The 19616-nt window shown below is 41.1% G+C and overlaps 1 protein-coding gene across 1 annotated transcript in view; it reads left to right on the forward strand.

Annotated features, from left to right (window-relative positions):
* NECAB1 (N-terminal EF-hand calcium binding protein 1) overlaps positions 1 to 19616 on the forward strand; it is a 203502-nt gene that overhangs the window by 71590 nt on the left and 112296 nt on the right. The window contains exon 4 of the mRNA XM_040993280.1: positions 14479 to 14504. Within this exon, the coding sequence (XP_040849214.1) occupies positions 14479 to 14504 (26 nt within the window). The remainder of the gene's footprint in view (positions 1 to 14478; positions 14505 to 19616) is intronic.

Consider the following 19616-nt stretch of genomic DNA (forward strand, 5'->3'; position numbering starts at 1 on the left):
AAAAATTGTGGGTAACAGGAGCTGTGCTCTGTACAATCGGCATCTGAAACGGACAGTCCTATTGGCCTTAACCGAGGAGATCTGAGCTAACCTAGAAGCTAGGTAGTGGATGAATTTTAGGCTGTTCTAGGCTCCCTGCCCTCTGCCCAACCACCATCAGTGCTGTTGTGTTAGAGGACACGAAGACATCATTATTACCGTGAGTAAGAAAAGAGCAGAAAGTGCCTGCCGTCTGCTTCCCCGAGTGGGGAGGATTGGGATAAACTTTGTAGATGAGGTAGGAGAATGTTTGTAGAAACGCATGTCAAGGCAAATGATGACTGCAGAGGCTTGGGACCAAGCACGGGGTGAGGTGGATGTAGCAATCGGGGTAACCAGGTTCCCACATGATTCTGGCTTCTTTGTTTTTCCAGTCAGATCTTCCATCTGAGCCATGCCACACCACATGCAGTGCCCTGCGTTGGATTCTTCCTGTGAATGTACAGTCATGTCCTAAACCTTGAGGATTTAAAATAAAAGATCTGGGCAAATCAGATGGAGCTAGGAGTTCCATCTAGGTCTCCCATACAGATGATAGGGCTCAAGCACCGAAGCCATCATCTGCTCCTTTTTCAGGGACATGAACATGGAGCTGGATCAGATGCAGTGAACCCAGGACCAGAAGTAGCATGCTTGCATGGAATGCTGGAGTCTTAGGGGCTGTCTTAGCAAATGCCGCCACAATGCCCATGCTGGGAGAGAATCTTATTCCATATTTTAAAGACAATTTTTAAAAAGATCTGTTTATTATTTTTATTGGAAAGGCAGATATAAAAAGAGAAGGAGAGAAAGATTTTTCATCTGCTGGTTCATGCCTCAAGTGGCCACAATGTCTGGAACTGAGCTGATCTGAAGGCAGGAGCCTGAGACTCTTGCAGGTCTCCCACATGGATGCAGCGTTCCAAGGCTTTGTGCCATCCTCAACTGCCTTCCCAGGCCACAAACTGGATGGGAAGTGGGGCCGCCGGGACTAGAAACGGCGCCCATATGGGATCCCAGCGCTTTCAAAGTGAGGACTTTAGCCACTAGGCTACTATGCCGGGACCCCAAGGCTATTTTTAGAGCACTATTAGGTTCACAATAAAGCTGAGCAGAAGGTGGAGTTAACATGTCTCCCCTACTCCCAGATAAACCAAAGCGGGCACTGCCAACATCTTTGCTATAGCAGTGTACTTTCTGCTACTGCTGAGCCTGCCTTGACCCACCACTATTACCTGAGGTCTGTAGCTTACATCACAGTTCACTCTTGGTCTGGTTCCCTTCATGTGGCCTCCAGACTTGGACAAATGCGTAATATCTATCCACCATCCACCATTAGTGCGCCATCAGAACAGTTCCATTGCCCTCAAATGCCCTCTATGCTCCACCTGTTTATCCCTCTCACCCATGTATCCACACTGTGCTTTAACTTTTGTTATCTTTCCAACTACATAGCATCCCTTATCATCTTAACAAATACAGGGCCACAGGAATTGATGTACTTTTACCATTACTGTTTTTTAGTTTTATTTATGACATGGGCATTGCTTTTAGAAATACACATCCATAATGTCCTTTTTTTTTTTTTGATACCTATGAGCTCACTCTCTTTGAGGAAATAACTGATTTCACTTTATATGAATATCTGCTAGAAAGTGTGCAAATTAAGATCCGTTGAATTTCTGCCTTGTCCGAAGCATTGTTCTAAGGATTTTGTGCTGTTACTGCCTTTAAAATTACTGCCACCTTTCAAAGTCCTGAAAAATTCAATACATTGTCTAAGATGACACAACTATTTTTAGTTAATTCACTAATCAATTTGAAAGACAGAGTTATAGGCGGGGAGGGGACAGGAAGGAAGGTAGAGAGAGAGAGAGGTCATCCATCTGATGGTTCACTCCTCAAATGGCTATGAAGACCAGGGGCTGGCTGGCCAGGACGAAGTCAGGAGCCAGGGGCTTCTGGGTCTCTCATTTGGGTGCAATCACATTTTTTTTTCTAATGATGGTTATATAAATTAAATACTTGATATATTTGTCTTTTTGATTTGTAATAAATCCTAAAAACCCAGGCAGTACTATAGGAAGCCCAGCTTGTAAATTTTCTCCCCTGAAGCCAAATCTTCATAACAAAACCCTTAAACAAGGAATCTAAGTTTCCCAGTTTATGACTTTGAGTCCTCACACCAGTCCATAAGCACAGACTGATATTCTCATTTGATAAGCCGAGCCTCAGCACATTGGTGATTCGGGGGTGACCATGTAGCAGGACTGGGATTTCCATCTAGTACGTCTGAGTGGGGAGCTTTCACCATTAGCTACCCACCAGTGGTGCTCAATTTCACTTGCGTGTTGAAAAATCAGCTGAGCACTTTAACCTGGAATGGCCTGAGACAGCACGGTAAAGATGATGGAACATGTGCAGGGTGCGGAAGGGGGTCCGTCTGACAAGATGAGAGGAAGCAATGAAGGACGCGGTCTCTGCAGAGATCTGGAGGTAGGTCGATGCCCACCACTTTGAGAATTCTGCGAAGGGAGTTTAGGCTTGCTCCTCCTTGGGAATTCTAACCCAACAGGAGATGTGCTTTGACTGCTTCCTTCTGGATTTCACACTAATAAGTAGACTGCTTCTCTAAGACTGCTTTTCTGTGAGTGACAAGTGCTTTTCTAAGGCTGGGATTGACAGGTTCAACACTAAGAAAGTGCCATCAGTCAGTCATTCAGAAGGCACCTCTATAAATTACTTCATTTTCTATTCAAGATAGTAATGACAGTTGGGAATTATCCCCACTGGCTCTGGGCTTTCTTGTAAACAAAGTCTTTGTTGGATCTGTTTCCAAATCCAAGGATTTAAGACATTTCTCGCAATGCCTCCCCCCACCCCCTTGCATGATCTTAGAAGGGACCACTAAGGAGAGGTTCATCCGATGGCAAACTCCGTAAACACAATGAAACTGATGAAGATGATGTACAATTCCACCTTTCCCTGTCTTATCTGAACATATTGCAAAGCAGTAAGAATGCAAATTTTCACTGCCTGGATATTTCTTGCTGTTTGAATGGGCACCAGCCTTTCCTAATGACAGGTAACCATTGCATGTGATTGAGGGTCAATTCTGTCCAAAGTCAGATGACTGAGAACCACCCATGTTTGGGTTGGGGTTTGAAATAAGCTTACACAATGTGGTTTAGAAACCTTAGAGAACATGAGGCACAGCCGTGAGGCACAGTCAGTTATTGTTCCCGAGGGAGACAAGCAGATCATTGAAAAACTGTGTTGCTCAGCAGCTACACTGACATTTTTGTTTTTACTTCTATTGGAATTTCTGCGGTTCCTCTTTGAATTTTTTTAAAGGCCAGATCATTAGCTAGACATATTTTGAGCAGACAAATAAGTAAAGTGTAATAGAAGGCATTCTATTGAAAGTTGAAGAAGATGCAAAGTCCAAGACTCTTTTTCCAAAATCTCTTTTTTTAAAGATTTATTTTATTTTTATTGGAAATGCAGATATATAGAGAGGAGGAGAGACAGAGAGGAAGATCTTCCGTCCGATGATTCACTCCCCAAGTGAGCACAACGGCCGATGCTATGCCGATCCAAAGCCAGGAGCCTCTTCCGGGTCTTCCACAGGGGTGCAGGGTTCCAAAGCCTTGGGCCGTCCTAGACTGCTTTCCCGGGCCACAGGCAGGGAGCTGGATGGGAAGCAGGGCTGCCGGGATTAGAACTGGCGCCCATATGGGATCCCGGGCATGTAAGGCGAGGACCTTAACCACTGCACCATCACGCCGGGCCCTTCCAAAATCTTTTCCTTGCTTCCCGACCCCATGGTACTGCAGAATTTAGGGATTCAGAAAATTTGTTTTAAGTACACAAAAAAGATGAAATAGAAAAACACCGTGTCCTAATTCTACACAAAATATCCTCCTTTTTCTTTTACTTAGACGCTTATTTTTAAAAGGTATATATATATATTTTTAAGAGATTTATTTAATTTTATTGCAAAGTCAGATATATAGAGAGGAGGAGAGACAGACAGGAAGATCTTCCATCCAATGATTCACTCCCCATGTGAGCGCATCAGCCAGAGCTGTGCCAATCTGAAACCAGGAACTAGGAAGTTCTTCCAGGTCTCCCTCAATTGCTTTCCCAGGCCATAAGCATGATTCTAGATGGGAACAGGGCTGCTGGAATTTGAAGCGGCACCCATATGGGCTTCTGGAGCATTCTAGGCGAGGACTGTAGCTGCTGGGCTGCCATGTCAGCCCCAAGTACTTAAACTTTTTAAAGCTTGAAACAGTACCTATGTTTTGTAAAATCTCCTTTCTCTAATCATGTTAATACATGTAAACTTCAGAAGAACTTACATTCCCCTAATATGTATCTCAACAGCTTGAATCAAATTTTGATTATAGCATACTATGAACTTCAAGGGGTAAAAGGAAGAATTCATTTCTCACTACTAACACTGTCTCTATGTACTGTATTGAACAGTTTTTTAGGATGCTTCTATTCAACTTTCTAGCATTGTCTGTTGGCAAAGATTGAATTCTCAAAGGCAAATTGATGTTTGAAATAAATCCATAGATTGGATTTTAGAATTACTAGTAACACAGGAAGATTGAGCATTTTGAGGCATGTCAGGTTCATGGTTATGCATAACAATTTTTCATCACATCAAGGGAAAAGCATAAACATATGGCAAATCTATTCTTTTCCTACTCTACAAAGCAACTTCTTATTTTTTATAGCTCTTTTCATTTTTTGAAAAATATTTGGGCATTTCCAGTCATATCAAAGTTTTTAAATTAGGAAAATTTTGTTAATACTGTCCGTATATTTATGAAAAATGCATGTGTGAATTTTCTGAAACTTAATTCTTAGGCCTGCCATTTTGTGGAGTCCTATTACCAAATGCTGAAGTTATTATATGTGATACTGACAGACTACTTTATAATTAAATTCAACTACAGATAATGGGATATGAGAGTTTTAGTAAGTTTAATGTTTTCTTGAACTTATTTTCAAGACCTTGAGGCCTAGAATAACAGATTCTTTAAAAGAAAATTGAATTTTTCTAAAAACCAATTATTTTATGAGGCTAGGTGGTGGACATTAGCTTATATATGTGGAGAAACCAGGAATTGAACTCCGTTTAACTGCATATTGTGCCAATGTTTTTGATATAAGCACTATTTCTGAGAAATTCTGACTAAATACTTGTTCACTGCCAATTACTTTGAGTTATGGTAGCAATCTGTGAGTATACTGCATTATTCAAAATGTGGATCTCAGACTGATGTCAGTCTATAAATTATTACAGACCTACACACATATAAGAAGAAATGTGAAAATATTTAGAAACCTTTATAACAATTGTATATTGCTATGACATCCGAGCAAATGATGCAGTCATTAATTTTTTACAGCTTTTTTTAAAAACCAAAATATCAGTCATCCACGATTTGGAAATGTGGATAATCTCATCCTTCATTACAGAGCGTTTGAGAAGCTCTGTCCTAAAGAACATGTGTGAGTCCTGAGAGTCACAGGTGAAGGCAGGACTAGATCAAAAAGGAGGGGGACAAGGGGCACGGATGGAGGGAACGGTAATTAGGAAAAGATACAGCTCAGCAGAGCAGAAGGCCCAAGGGGTTTGTTTTGTGTGGAAGGAAAATTAATTTGTCCTTTGGTAGTGCTCTCGTTGCATATAAATCCTCAGTTTAGATCAGCCTTCTTGTTAGCCACGTGGGACAGAAACCCAATTTTAACTGATAGGGAGAAAGACTTCACTAACTTGAGTAATGGTAGAGTCTTAAACAAACAATCAAATAAAAGCCCATGAAAACTGTTTCTACTTTCGCTCATGTCCCCAGATACCACTATGATCACAGCAATCACTTGGTGAGCTGAGGTGAGACACATGAGGCTGATAGCCCCTAGTAAGCCAATCTAATAAAATCAAGAGAATCACTGATGAGTCAAATGAACAGTAGACTCTTGAAGTGAAGTCTTACACGGACACGGATTCTAAGAATTATCGCATTTACTCTTCACCTTGTCCCACTTCTGCTACTCCTGTCTACCCCTCTGGTTCCCTCTCGGGATCATGTAATTCTGTTGTATCACAGGTGGCATTCTGCAGTATGATGGAGAGAGTGTGACTTTAAATAGTGCAAGGTGTTATCTTGCCTTAGCCACATCAGAGGCAAAAAGGAGTCCTTTCTCATCAAGGTCTTTGTGTAAAACCTGACAGAGTTCTCTAATGGCTGTACTGTTGCCATGTGCTCACGCTCGGGGGAGAGGAAATACTTAGGCACACATACCTGAAGCCAGGGGTAGGTTGGTTGGAGGTAGGTTGTAAATGTAATGAAACCACAAAGCAAGTTCCCCTAGAACAGAATGATGTTACAGAGTGAAGCAAGAGATGAGCGGGACAAACATGTCACATCCAGTGCTTTATACAAAACTAGCCTAATCACATCAAAACCAAATGGTATGAGAATTGGCAGGAGACAGAGGCGGGAAGAGGGAAGATAATCAGAAAACAACAGAAGAGGGGAGAAAATCTCTACTGTTAGGGCAGGCTTGGGGGTTGGAGTGGTAGAAAGCAGATGCTGAGAAGCAGAGAACTGAGATAAATCATACAAGAGAGGTAGGGGTTGGAAGAGACGGATGTATTCTGGTATCATTTGAGGACCTTAGCCATGACACAGCCTTTCCATTCTGGAATGTCATCAGTGTTAATCATCCAATCAAAGCTCAAAAATCCATGCAGGGTTGAGACTATAATGTTAGGCCACAAAGCTTGTTAGAAGTTTTATGCTTTAGCAGATATACAACCCAGTATAAGGAAAACAGTATTGAGCAACTTTTCATTATTTCTTTGTCCCTAACCGTGCTCCCATATTATCTTATTATGCAATTGCAAAGTCAGAGTGCTTTTTATCTTCTGTATATGAAATATTCATGTACAACTTTTATATCTTACAATGATTTTAGGTCTAGTTTTTAAAGATTTACTTATTTACTTAAATATTTATTTATTTTTACTTGAAAGACTGAATTACAGAGAGAGAGACAGAGGAAGAGAGAATGAGTGAGAACAAGAGAAAGAGATCTTCTATTTGCTGGTTTACCCCCCAGATGGTTGCAACAGCAGGAGATGGGCATGTCTAAATGCAGGTGACAGGATCTTCTTTGGGTATCCCAAATGGGTGCAGGGACCCAAGAGCTTGGGCAATTCTCTGATGTCTTCCTGGGCCATTAACAGGGAATTGGATCAGAAATGGAATAACTAGAACTCAAAGTGTGTCTGTATGTGGTGCTGGTGCCAAATGGTGAGGCTTAGAATGCTGTACCATTACACTGGACTCCAAGATGCATTTTTAAAACCTGGTGCATAGAAATACATTCAAAATTAGGACTGTACAAACAACAGATTCCGTGTATTTCCTAGGCAAAGTCCCAAGAAGAGCATCATACTTCCCTCCCTCCTTGTGCCTTGATGCCTTCTTTGAACTTCCTGATGGGCTCCGGAATCCATTCACCACATGCCATGAATGCGGCAAGGTGAATATGGTCTGACAGGTAGTGCTCTTGGCTTGCAATCCTGTAATTGTAGAAACCATTATTCACATGTGGACCAAGTTCACAAGAACCTGCTTGAAGTATCAATCAGTGCTGCTCAAATTGGGGTTCTAGGAGCAGCAGTAGTCTTGGAAACTTAAGAAATGCGAACTCATGGCCCCACCCCATGGTGGGTAGTGATTAGACCTGGGATCCAGAAACCCATGTCTTGTCAAGTTATCTGTTTGGTTCTTATGAATACTGAAGGTTGAAAAGCACTGGCATAAATGGTGGTGGACTGTCCACCTAGGAAAGCCAGTTGCAGTAATTGGTGTAACGTCTGAGAGGGTCATGGTGTAAGTAGAAGAGGTTGGAGAAGACAAATAAATATGAGAGCTCTAATGGAAAAATTGTAGAGGGACGTTAACGTCTCTGGAGAAATTTAGTGGAAGCCAGGTTTCCCTGTTACAGGCATGATTAAGAGAGAGCAACAGTGCTGTTCTGTCTGCATACCTATGTTAAGTGTCACACACAATGTGGTGAATGCATTCATTTTGTAGAGCTGCCAGGACAAAGTACCACACACTGGGTTTCATAAAGTAGTAGGAAGTTATTTTCTTAGTTCTGGAAGCTAGACATTCAACTAGATAGCATTACGCTCTAGGAAATAAGTCAATCCCAAAAGGACAAATATATGTTCTCTCTGTTGTAAGGCAACTAATTATAGGTACTCATGTATATACATATAATCATCTAGAGGAGCTGTGAAATAGAGACTAACATGCCAAGAAGTGAAGATACATTGCAGTATGCATCTCTACTCCTGAATAAAAGATGGAATCCCAATGAAACTGTTAAGTATATCTTGACAATTGGATGCCAGACTTTCTATCATTGTCTATTTCTACATTATCTATAATATCATGCTATACTTACATATCAGAATGATGGACCTGTGACTGTTGTTGAAGAACTATATTATTGCAATAATACAGGAGAAAAAAGTTGGGGATGAGGAGGATAGAAGGGGACATTCCTGAGCCTGTGGAACTGTATCATGAAACACAAAAATTAAAGGAAAGAGAAGTTCAATATCAAGGGATTGACAAAACCATGCTCCTTCCCAGAGGAGAATCTTCCTTTTGCCTGCTGCTGGGGATTGTGGAAAATTCCTGATTGTTTTTGGCTTGTGACGGCATAACTTGAGTCTCTCCATCTTCATGCGGGGACCTCCCTTATATGTCTGTATATCTGTACCTCAATATCTCTTCTCCTGTAACGAGAAAGTTAATGAAGAAAGGCCCACTCTTATTCTGTAGCACCTAACCTCAATTACATCTGAAGCAACACCTTTTCTAAAGAAGATCATCAGGACACAGGGCAATCCTTACAGACACATGTATAATATTTAGTACCTTTTGAAAAGATGCATTTCCGGGCCCGGCGTGGTGGCGCAAGTGGTTAAGTCCTCGCCTTGCACGACCGGGATCCTATATGGGCGCCAGTTCTAATCCCGGCAGCCCCGCTTCCCTTCCAGCTCCCAACCTGTGGCCTGGAAAGGCAGTCGAGGACGGCCCAAGGCTTTGGGACCCTGCACCCGCGTGGGAGACCCGGAAGAGGCTCCTGGCTTCGGATTGGCATAGCATCGGCCCGTTGCGCTCACTTGGGGAGTGAATCATCGGACAGAAGATCTTCCTCTCTGTATCTCCTCTCTGTATATCCGCCTTTCCAATACAAAAATAATAAAAATAAATCTTTAAAAAAAAAAGAAAAGATGCATTTCCAATTCCATTTTGTATCTCATGTCAGACATTGCGTTTATGTGCAAAAATTTATCTTATACTCATTGGCCTCAGGACTGAGGTCAAACGTTGATCAAGTTTCTGTAGTCTCCATCTCCGTATAGTTTTCCCTAGTTCACCTGTGACTAAAGGCTCTGGTGCACTCTTGGGCTTCTAGGAATAATGATTGACTTCAACAGAAGGGATTGAAAAACCTTTTTCCAGGGCTCATTTTCTCAACATCATAAAAATCACACGATGTTGACAGCTTGGCCTTTTGTATCATCTTGTTCTGAGAACTGGGTACTTGCATCGATGATAAAAACACAGTTTCCTCTTCTACTCTTATTCTGGGTTCTTCAGTAGACTGAAGCATCCAAGATCCTATCTTGGTAACCCAGTCTCCAAAAGCAGAACTTACGTGTTATGTATCGAGGGCTCTACTCTTACGGCACCAGCTCAGGATTCTAATAAAACACTTGGTCCCAGCATGTGGGAAAGTCTGAATAGCATCTAGTCTGAAATCCCTTTAGCCACTATCTATGCAATGTTGCCACGTTTCTCTAAGACAAAGTCTCCCAGTTTGGGGATCCAATTTAGCTCCAGTGGTATGTGCAGTGACTGTACTATTGCAGGGGGCAAGTCCAGTTTTTGGTGATAGCCTTTCCCACAGTATTCCTGCACTGATGTTAGCCAGACTCTTGTATGATCAATTGCAAATGTTGCCCATGGATTTAAATGCTGTTCAAAATATCCTCAAGGTCAGGTACTTCATCCTTCTTCTAGTGATGTAAACTGCCTCTCTTGACTTCTGTTAATGCTAGTGTATGCGTGCGCATGTGCACCTACATGCCAGAGCTGCCTCTATGTTTTGCCCTGGGCATAATGGAAAGCTGTTTTCAGATTATCCTTAGTGAATGAAGCTATCATAATATAACTTTGTAAAGTGAAGAATCCTACAATGGCTTTGCATTGTGCTACTTAGCCAGTTTGCTGGTAGGCCAGTAAACTGATGTATGCATCAGTATAAATCTCCCAACACAGTAGCTACACATGTTGCATATACAATCGGATTCTCCCTGTTGAAACATGCATATACTTTTAAGTCAAATTTAATTCTTCAGGCTATTAAGAAGTCTCAGAGTTTAGCACAATGTTTTGCCAACCGAAGGAAAAAAAAGAACTGCTCATTTACTCTGGTAGTGTTCAGGCTGGTGGCTGATGAATAGGAAGCTTGGTAAACGTAAGCTATGACTCACTCTTTCAAGATTCCAGCTCATGTCTCTTATTCCTTCTTCATTTTGAAAAAGAAGCAAAAGTAAGTAAACACAATGAGAAGCAGCCAGAGAGGATTTAGGATGCTGGCTTAATTTTAGTAAGCGAGTCATACTCCTTCGTTCTTATTTATTTACGAGTTGAAACCATTAAGGCAGCTCAATTAGTAGAAAACACTTCAGAGATAATGAATGTTGCTCATCTGAATAAAAAAATTGTTTTGAGGAAGTTTCCTAGGATTCAGAGCTTCAGAGGGCATTCAGAGTTCCCAACAGAAATGAGAGACACATCCCAAATGTTCTCTTTCCCTGAGCAAGCAACATTCTTAGAATGGGAATTTGGTTCATCAGAGCTTGGAATGCCCAAAGCAGAAGAGTCAAGTCAAAACAATTTCAACTGCTGACATAGGTTACAAATGAATTGCGTTAGATTGTGTGTTGTGTCAGTGTTTCATTGGAACTGCCACAAGTGTGCTGTTTACAAAATTGAATGCCAAGTCCAAACTGACCAAATGCAATCTATATCAAGTAGCTTCATAAGGAGTTAAATATGAAAAGAGCAATTACCAATTTTTACTTTTTATGCTTTAACACTGCTTATTTCTCCTGCTTTCTTCTATCTTGTATATATACTGAATATGTATATACCTGCATACATACATATACACACCCATATATATAGGTGTATTTATGTCTGATATAACATTTACATAACTATTAAACATTTTTCCAAATTCTTGACAGCTCCTTAGGTATACTGCAATGATGATACATAATTTACTTATTCATTTCTTGAGTGTAGGATTTGCTTCATTTTCTCCTGTGGCCAAAGAGCTTGGAACGAATGACTTTATTCTTTAGTAACTGAGAATGTTCGGTAGATTTTTTTAGAAAAGATGTATTTTATTTTTATTAGAAAGTCAGATATACAGAGAGGAGGAAAGACAGACAGGAAGATCTTCCATCCAATGAGTCACTCTTCAAGCGGCTGCAACAGTCAGAGCTGCACCTATCCTGAAACCAGGAGCCAGGAGCCTCTTCCGGGCCTCCCACACAGGTGCAGGGTCCCAAGGCTTTGGACCATCCTTGACTGTTTTCCCAGGCCACAAGCAGGAAGCTGGATGGGAAGCGGGGCCACTGGGTTTAGATCCAGCACCCATATGGGATCCGTACATGAAGGCAAGGACTTTAGCCACTAGGATACCGCACCAGGCCCCTGTTAGGTAGTTATGTTCTGGTTCTGCGTCAGTAAAATATGTTTATAGTGTAACTAGTATCCATTTTTTTCGTTTACCTTGCTCTTCTATGTGTATTTTGATCAAAATGATGGCAGTACTAAAATATGGTTGTATTTTCTACTATGAATGTAAGAATAAGCAGGGAAATATTACCTACTATCACATACCTTGTACACCCATCTGTAGCTTAGATTTCCTTTAAAATTCCAATGTTACAGAAGAATGGGAACATATCTTAGTAAGAAATCAGTTCTGGAATTCACACATATAAGCCTGCTATAGGAAGGACACTTTCACTTCCTCCTACTAGCAACATAGCGTGTACAAGCAGCTGAACAAAAGAATGTTTGAGGCCACAAAAGCTACAATAGTTTACAAGCATAGTGCTTTATTAGAGAACAAGTAGAGCTGATACCTTGAAAATTATTCTGAACTGCTCTGTTTGCAATTTATTATAAGTAAGCTAATTTTAATAAAGTTGGGCTGCTCATTCTTTTTGAAATTCAAACAAAAATCTCACTTTAAAGTTCTTTTCAAGTCTGAAGTCCTTTGAAAATATTGAAGTTAGGAAACAACATGTATTTTAGTGAATAAAGGTGTTTCCAATACTATTTTTTTAAATGTCAAGGCTTTCTTTTCCTGCATCTAACATGCTTTTGAGTTCCGGTATGTCATTTCTTTTTTGCCTCTCTCCCCACCTCTATCCACTGCCATAGATAGGACAAACTTCTGAGTAGTTACTGATCAAACTCTTATTAGCTCATGTCCTTACACTTGCAACCAGATATGGACATGCAGACTTATTTATCATTAGACAAGTACACAATTGATATTTACACATCATCAAATTTTAGGAAAATTATGAAAATGCAATATCATGTAGAACTTCAAAGAATTTCCATTTTCTCACCTTGCTGGGGGCCTGCACTGCCAAGTTGCTGGCTTCCTTCTCTCATTCAGAATATCCTGCTCAGACAGTGGATGAGCTGGGCTCATGGCCTCTTTCGTACCTACTCACGGTCTGATCTCAATCCATCTGCCACTGACATTTTTGAAGTATAAACCTGACCATGTTACTCACTTGAAATTGTATGATTCCAAGTAGACAAATGAATAAAGAGAAACTGTTTCGGTTAGCATGCAAGGCCTTTCATTATTTAGTTCTGTTTCATTAATGACCTATGCCAAAGGAACTGCGCAGTTTCCTGAAGTTCAATGAAATACTGTCGGCTTTCATCTGTTATTGCATGTAGCTTTTGCTCCAACCTGACGTTCCTTTTTGCTTTTTCTACTATTACTCAACCTTTGAGGTATAGCTAAACATTGTTATTCTATGTATTTATGGAGATTTTTGCTAGTTCTCTACTTGCATTTATTGCCCAGTTTAGTGTAATTTAGTTATTTTAAGAGTCTCTAAGTTGAGCTCTTATTGCCTAGAAATAAGCTTGTTCATTTTGGTATATGTTGAAACCTCATATATGCTGGCAGTTAGAACAATGTGTGTTACTGCAACAAAGGTTTCTGGAGTGAAGAAATGAGAGAATGAATACGTCTCAGTACCAGTTTACAGATGAGTCTCTTCGCATGTAGCAAGTACTACTTTGCATGAAGATCCACTTGAGTGTGGAGACAGCATTTGCCCAAAAGCAAACACACGGTATCTTAAAATAGATCTTATATTTAAGCTGCATAACGAAATGAGTGAAGTAACTGGTAAAGATGCAAATAAGTGAAATGTTCACACCAGTGTTCCTTCTCTCCAGGAATCCTGACTGCTTCTAAAAGCAGAACCCGCCCCAGCTGTGGGCAGCAGCCTACATGGCCTTGTAGCTAAGAGAGTGTTACACTGCTGGGGGCCTGGCTAATGCCAAATTTAACTGCATCAGTGTGCCAGCATAGTTAACTATTCTTTCTTTCTTTCTCGAGTCATGGGGGTGGGGGGCAGGGAACCCCAGGCTGGGACACATCATCCTGGCCCCCAGGCGTGGGGGACTGCAGCTTGCCTAGAGGGGAGAGTCTGGGGAGGTATAGGAGTCATGACAGCTGAGGGCATGTTAGACAGGGCAAGAACGAACTAAATTACTCTAAAGACTGAATTTAGATTCATAAATTGTAGTCCTATCAAGTCAGAAATCTAGCAGTTATCAAGTGTTTATTACATGCCAGATATTCTTTTAATTATTTTATATGCGTTTAAATTCTATGACATTTGTAAGCCCATGGTATTATCTCTTTCTTGGTACTCAGGATGTGAGACAGAGAGAGGCAGAGTGTCCCAGGTCACATGGAAAGTAAGTTGTAGTGTCAGGATTTGAACTCATGCCTTTCTGACTCCAGAGCCTCCTGCACACTCATGCATTATACTCTCAGCACAGTAGTGGGTGAAGGGCAACTCTAAGGAGTATTTTTTTTCTGAGACTGAATCTGGCACAATCATTGTTGATAATCTGTTTCTATTCCTACAGTATAGAATTTATAATAAAACCTACCTATATTAAATTTATTAATATAATGTAGATTGGAAAATAACTGTATTTAAATATTAAAAACATATCAAAACTATCACAAAATTAATAATGCTTTCTAAAATGTCTTTTTCAGCAATCTTGACACAGAAGAACTATGTGGTAAGTCTGTTTATGACCAAACTCTTTGCTTGTTTTCCAAGGCAGTATAATTTGATACTCACATGTATATACTTATTCTGGCTTTGTTATCCCATTAGGAATCCTGGAGTAAAGTAAAAAAATCATGATTTCAAGATATCTTTACCCATCAAGTTTGCTCATGTACATATTTCACTGCAGAAAGAGATGGACCTCATTAATGTACTCAGAGAAGGAAAATTATTACTCCAACTAGTACATCAGTTTTATCAGAACAAATTTTCCCCCAGTTTGAGCCTATCCTTAAATTGGTGTTTAAGACAACCTCATTATTCTCTTCATAATACGCTGCGCAGAACCTTTTGTTACTGTTTTGCAAAGCTGTCTCTTTGAACTATAAAATCACTTTGTCCCACACCTACCTAAATCTTTCTGGAATTATAAATGTCACTTGCAAAATATGTGATTCAAAGATGAGGGATGAATCTTTACAAATGCCTGGTCTAGTGATTGCTTCATTTACTTTCTTCATCTTTGTGATTGAGGACAAAAGTCACAGATTAAGAATGTCATGGGTAATTGTATCTGAAATTTATTCTTCATAATGAAAACATATGGATCATTACATATGTATACTTTAACAAGTCCTATTTCTCTCGGTCCTGGAACACTTTAAGTTTTCTGTTCTAAAGTAAACATGTGATAACGTTGTCCCGTTTGGATCTCTCTCAAGGCTGGGGAAGCACACCTGCACTTGCACATGAACATCTCCAGATTTGTTACACAAGCCACTGAACTCACTGAATGTCCTATAACTTTTAGTTTTAGAAATTTTTTAGGGCCTGGAGCCATAGCCTAGCGGCTAAAATCCTCACCTTGAACGCGCCAAGATCCCATATGGGCGCTGGTTCTAATCCTGGCAGCTCCACTTCCCATCCAGCTCCCTGCATGTGGCCCTGGGAAGAGGATGGCCCAAAGCCTTGGGACCCTGCACCCACGTGGAGACCCACAGGAGGTTCCTGGTTCCCGGCGTTGGATCGGTGCAGTACTGGCCACTGCACTCACTTGGGGAGTGAATCATTGGACGGAGGTTCTTCCTCTCTGTCTCTCCTCCTTTCTGTTTATCTGACTTTGTAATAAAAATAAATAAATCTTTTAAAAAATTTAAAAAACATTTATTTTTATTGGAAAGTCAGATATATAGAAAGGAGGAGAGACAGAAATATCTTCTGTCCATTGATTCACTCCCCAAGCGGCTGCAATGGCTGGAGCCAAGCTAGTCCAAAGCCAGGAGCCAGGAGTTTCTGCTGGGTCTCCCATATGGGTGCAGGGTCCCAAAGCTTTCAGCCATCCTTGACTGCCTTCCCAGGCCACAAGCAGGGAATTGGATGGGAAGCGGGGCCACTGGGATTACAACCAGCACCCATATGGAATCCTAGACACTTACTTAGGGACAAGAAAAAGATTTTCATGACCAATGGAAAATAAAGAAACTCATGGTTGGTGACAGTCATGGTAGTTTTGTCCATAGCCGTTGTCCTGATATCCTGCATTCTGGCATTTTGTTCTGGGCATTTTGATTAGATGGCACATAATCACTAGTTAGTATTGTCAGACGGCTGTTGTTGGTGGCTTTGTTAAATTCTAGAACTAGGGCCCGGAGCAGTACCCTAATGGGTGAGGTTCTTGCCTCACAAGCTCTAGGATTCATGGGGCAGAGTCAGACTGGAAAGCGAGATATGTCTAAAGGGAAGCACTTGGTGCTTTTGTTCATAGATGAAGCACCGGCAGAGAAAAATGGGGAAAATCTGGCCAGCTAGTAACACACCCCTAGGTGGTGGCACCACTCACGTGTGGCTATTCCAGGGCTGAGTGGCCAGGAGGGCCCATACGCATCCGTGCCACCAGGCTTCCTGCTGAACAGTAGTCTCCATGATGATGAGACTTTGCAGCTCTCTACTGAAACAAACAGAATAAATATTCTTGAATAATTGTATATAGTGGACATGTAATCCATCTGCCAAGGCTTTTCCACTGTGCACACCCAGCAGGCGATAGGCATGGCAAGGTTACACTTCACGACGCTGCACACCCTCACGCCCATGTAGGCTGTCCTTGCCAGTAGATGTAGACAGAGAAGGTGCAGGGCTGGGGTGGTTTTTATGATAATTTCGTGAAGGTGGGAGATCCATTTGAAGTATAAGATGTTGAGGTAAGGCAAGCCAATTAGTCATTCTCTCAGCTCATTTAGATAATTCTCTTGTCCATTTTTGCCTTACCTGGAATGGGTAATCTGATGAGAAAACAGAGCTTTGGAAGTAAGAATATTCAATGGCTCTCTTTAATTTGCTATATTGCCTCTCTGTTGTCACCAGGAATTGAAACATTTTAAATTTTTAAAAAGAGTGAATCTTTATTTAATCCCCTGTAAATTTAATGTTTGTCTTTTCTTCCAAAATAAGGGAACTAGATAAGGAGTTTACCATATATCCCCCCATATTTTAGTTAAATGAACTAGTGGCATTACCTGTTTGTTAAGTCCAATAACGGTAGTCCCAATCACGGTCTAATTTTCTTCCTCCCTCTTCAACAATCCATATTTTAATTTCCATGGTAGGGTTTCATTTCTCATTGTTTTGTGAACATTAAGTAAATATTTAAGTTGGATTCTAATCAAAACCAAGTGCTTCAGTGCTGGCAAGAGAAATGCCACCTCACGCCCTGCGCTGGCTCCCTCTGTGCGGGAGGAGTGGGGCGTGATTGGCACAGAAGGTGGAGTTCACGTGGTTTCTCCTGCAAGCTGATGAAACATTGCAGATGTCTAAAACTTTCTGCTGCTTTCATTTGATCTTAGAGGTTACTCACAGAACAGGGAAAGCATGATATTTATTTTTGGGGATTAGCTTATTTCACTAAGTATAATGATTTTCAGTAGTATCCACGGAGTTATAAAACCTAAGATTTCCTCCTTTTTTTGCTAAGTGATATTCCACAGAGTGAGTACCCCATCTTCTGTGCACTGGCATCAGCTGGTGGGCACCAGGATCACTCCGCATCTTAGCCATTATGTGAATTATGCTGATATAAAGATACAAGTAGAGATAACTCTCTCACATGCTGATTTCATTTCATTTTGATAAATCCCTAAGAATGGGATGACTGGGTCACGTGGTAGATCTTTCCAATCTCTGAGGACTCCCCCTGGTGGTTTCAATTGTGGTTGCACTGCTTTATGTTCCCACCAACAGAAGGTTAGAGTAGGTTTCCCCCACATCTTTGCCAGCGTGTATTGGTTTTTGATTTTTAGCTGATTGTGATTCTAATGGGGTGAGGTGAAACCTCACTGTGATTTTTATGAGCTACTGCACTGAGCATTTTTTCCTATGTCTGTTGGCCATTTGGATTTCATTCTTTGAGAAATGCCTGTTCATGTCCTTCACTGCATGATTTTAATCAAGCAATTGTGTCTGAACTCCAGCACTGAATTTTGTATTTTTGTATGTGTTCCATCTTTAGCTCTGATCTAAAGCAATCATGAGCATAATTATTGCTTTCTTCTTAAGACTACTTTCATAACCTTTCCATTTTTCCTGAACCCTTTTGCACTTGGTAGCTAAGAATTGTGATATTTATAGATGGATGAAGAGCAATTGCAACTAAAGTTCATGCAGCGAGAGTGATCAGAAAGCAAATTTGTAAGGAAGCTTTGGAAGGGTGAATACATCGAATAGTGCAATATTAGCTCTTCCTCATGTTGCCGACTAAATATTCAGCTATTTTAAAAGTTAGATGAGGTGTACAAATAAGATAATAAAAACTGACAGTGCAGGAAACTGTACATAATAAAAGCTTACTAGCTTTCTGTGCTTGGTTATTTTAGTAGTTGCATCAGCCTGCATTGCCACAGCACATGCAGTGCAAAGAAACCTGTCTTTTTCAGAATGTCAGAGCCCTGGCTACCCAACTAGCACATGTTAGCCGTGATTTAGTTGTAAAACAACTTGGGTAGGGGCCCAGTGCGATGACTCAATGGCTAAATCCTCATCTTGCAAGCCCAGGATCCCTTAAAGGTGCCGATTTGTGTCCCACATGTTCTGCTTCCTATCCAGCTTCCTGCTTATTGGCCTGGGAGAACATTTGAGGCTAGCCCAAAGCCTTGGGACCCTGCACCCTCTGAAGAAGCTCCTGGCTTCGAATTGGTTCAGCTGTGGCTGTTTAGGCTGCTTGGAGAGTGAACCAGCAGACAAAGGGTCTTTCTGTCTTTCCCCCTGTCTCTCTGTCTCTCCCTCTTTTCATAAACTTTAAAAAAAACACACTTGGGTAATACTGATCTACTATACCTCATTAAATAATCCATGTTTCTACAATTCTAATACTCCTATTCAGAACATGAGGTCTTTAGATGCATATATCTCTTTTCTGCTACCTCCCTGTTTTTGTTTTCCTGGTCTGTTTTAGAAGGTCTCACAAGATCAATATAGACAAAATAATCTCAATTCAAGAGAATACTGTGAGCCCAGTTCCCAGTGTGACCCTTGTGGCAGCTATGGGATTCAGTAACTTGGAGAATTGAAATACAGACTAGAAACTACGAGGGGTGGACATGTGGCACACCTCTGAAGTCACTGCCGAGCATGCTCGCGCCCTATAGTGGAACACCTGTTTGAATACCAGCTGGTCTTCTTCTAATCCGGCTTGCTGGCAGTGCACACTCTGCTAAGCAGCAGGCCTTGGCTGAAGGACCGGTGTCACTGCCGTTCATGTGGGAAGCCTGTATCTAGCTTCCAGCTTCTGACTTCGCCCTGAAGCAGCTCTGGCATTGTTGGCCACCAATGGATGAGTCAGTCGTCTGTCTCTTTGAATTCAGATATAATCAAACTTTAAAAACAAAAGGTGAAATAAAAAAAAATACTTGCAGTTTTTTGCATACAAATCCACTGATAAAATGCCTTGGTGGAAGGAGAAGCCATCCTCTTGTGAGCGTGTTATTGGAGAAGGCGTGCCAGAGGAGATCCTCGGAGCACCATCTGTTTCCTGGCCTTGCTTCATACATCATTGTTTTTGTAAATTGTGCTCTTTTCTTTCGTTACTCATATTCTCAATGCCCAGACTCTACTTTTCAAAGATTCTTCA

This window comes from Ochotona curzoniae, unplaced genomic scaffold (genome assembly GCF_017591425.1).
Source record: "Ochotona curzoniae isolate NIBS_2020 unplaced genomic scaffold, NIBS_Ocur_1.0 contig_1071, whole genome shotgun sequence".
Taxonomy (NCBI): Eukaryota; Metazoa; Chordata; class Mammalia; order Lagomorpha; family Ochotonidae; genus Ochotona; species Ochotona curzoniae.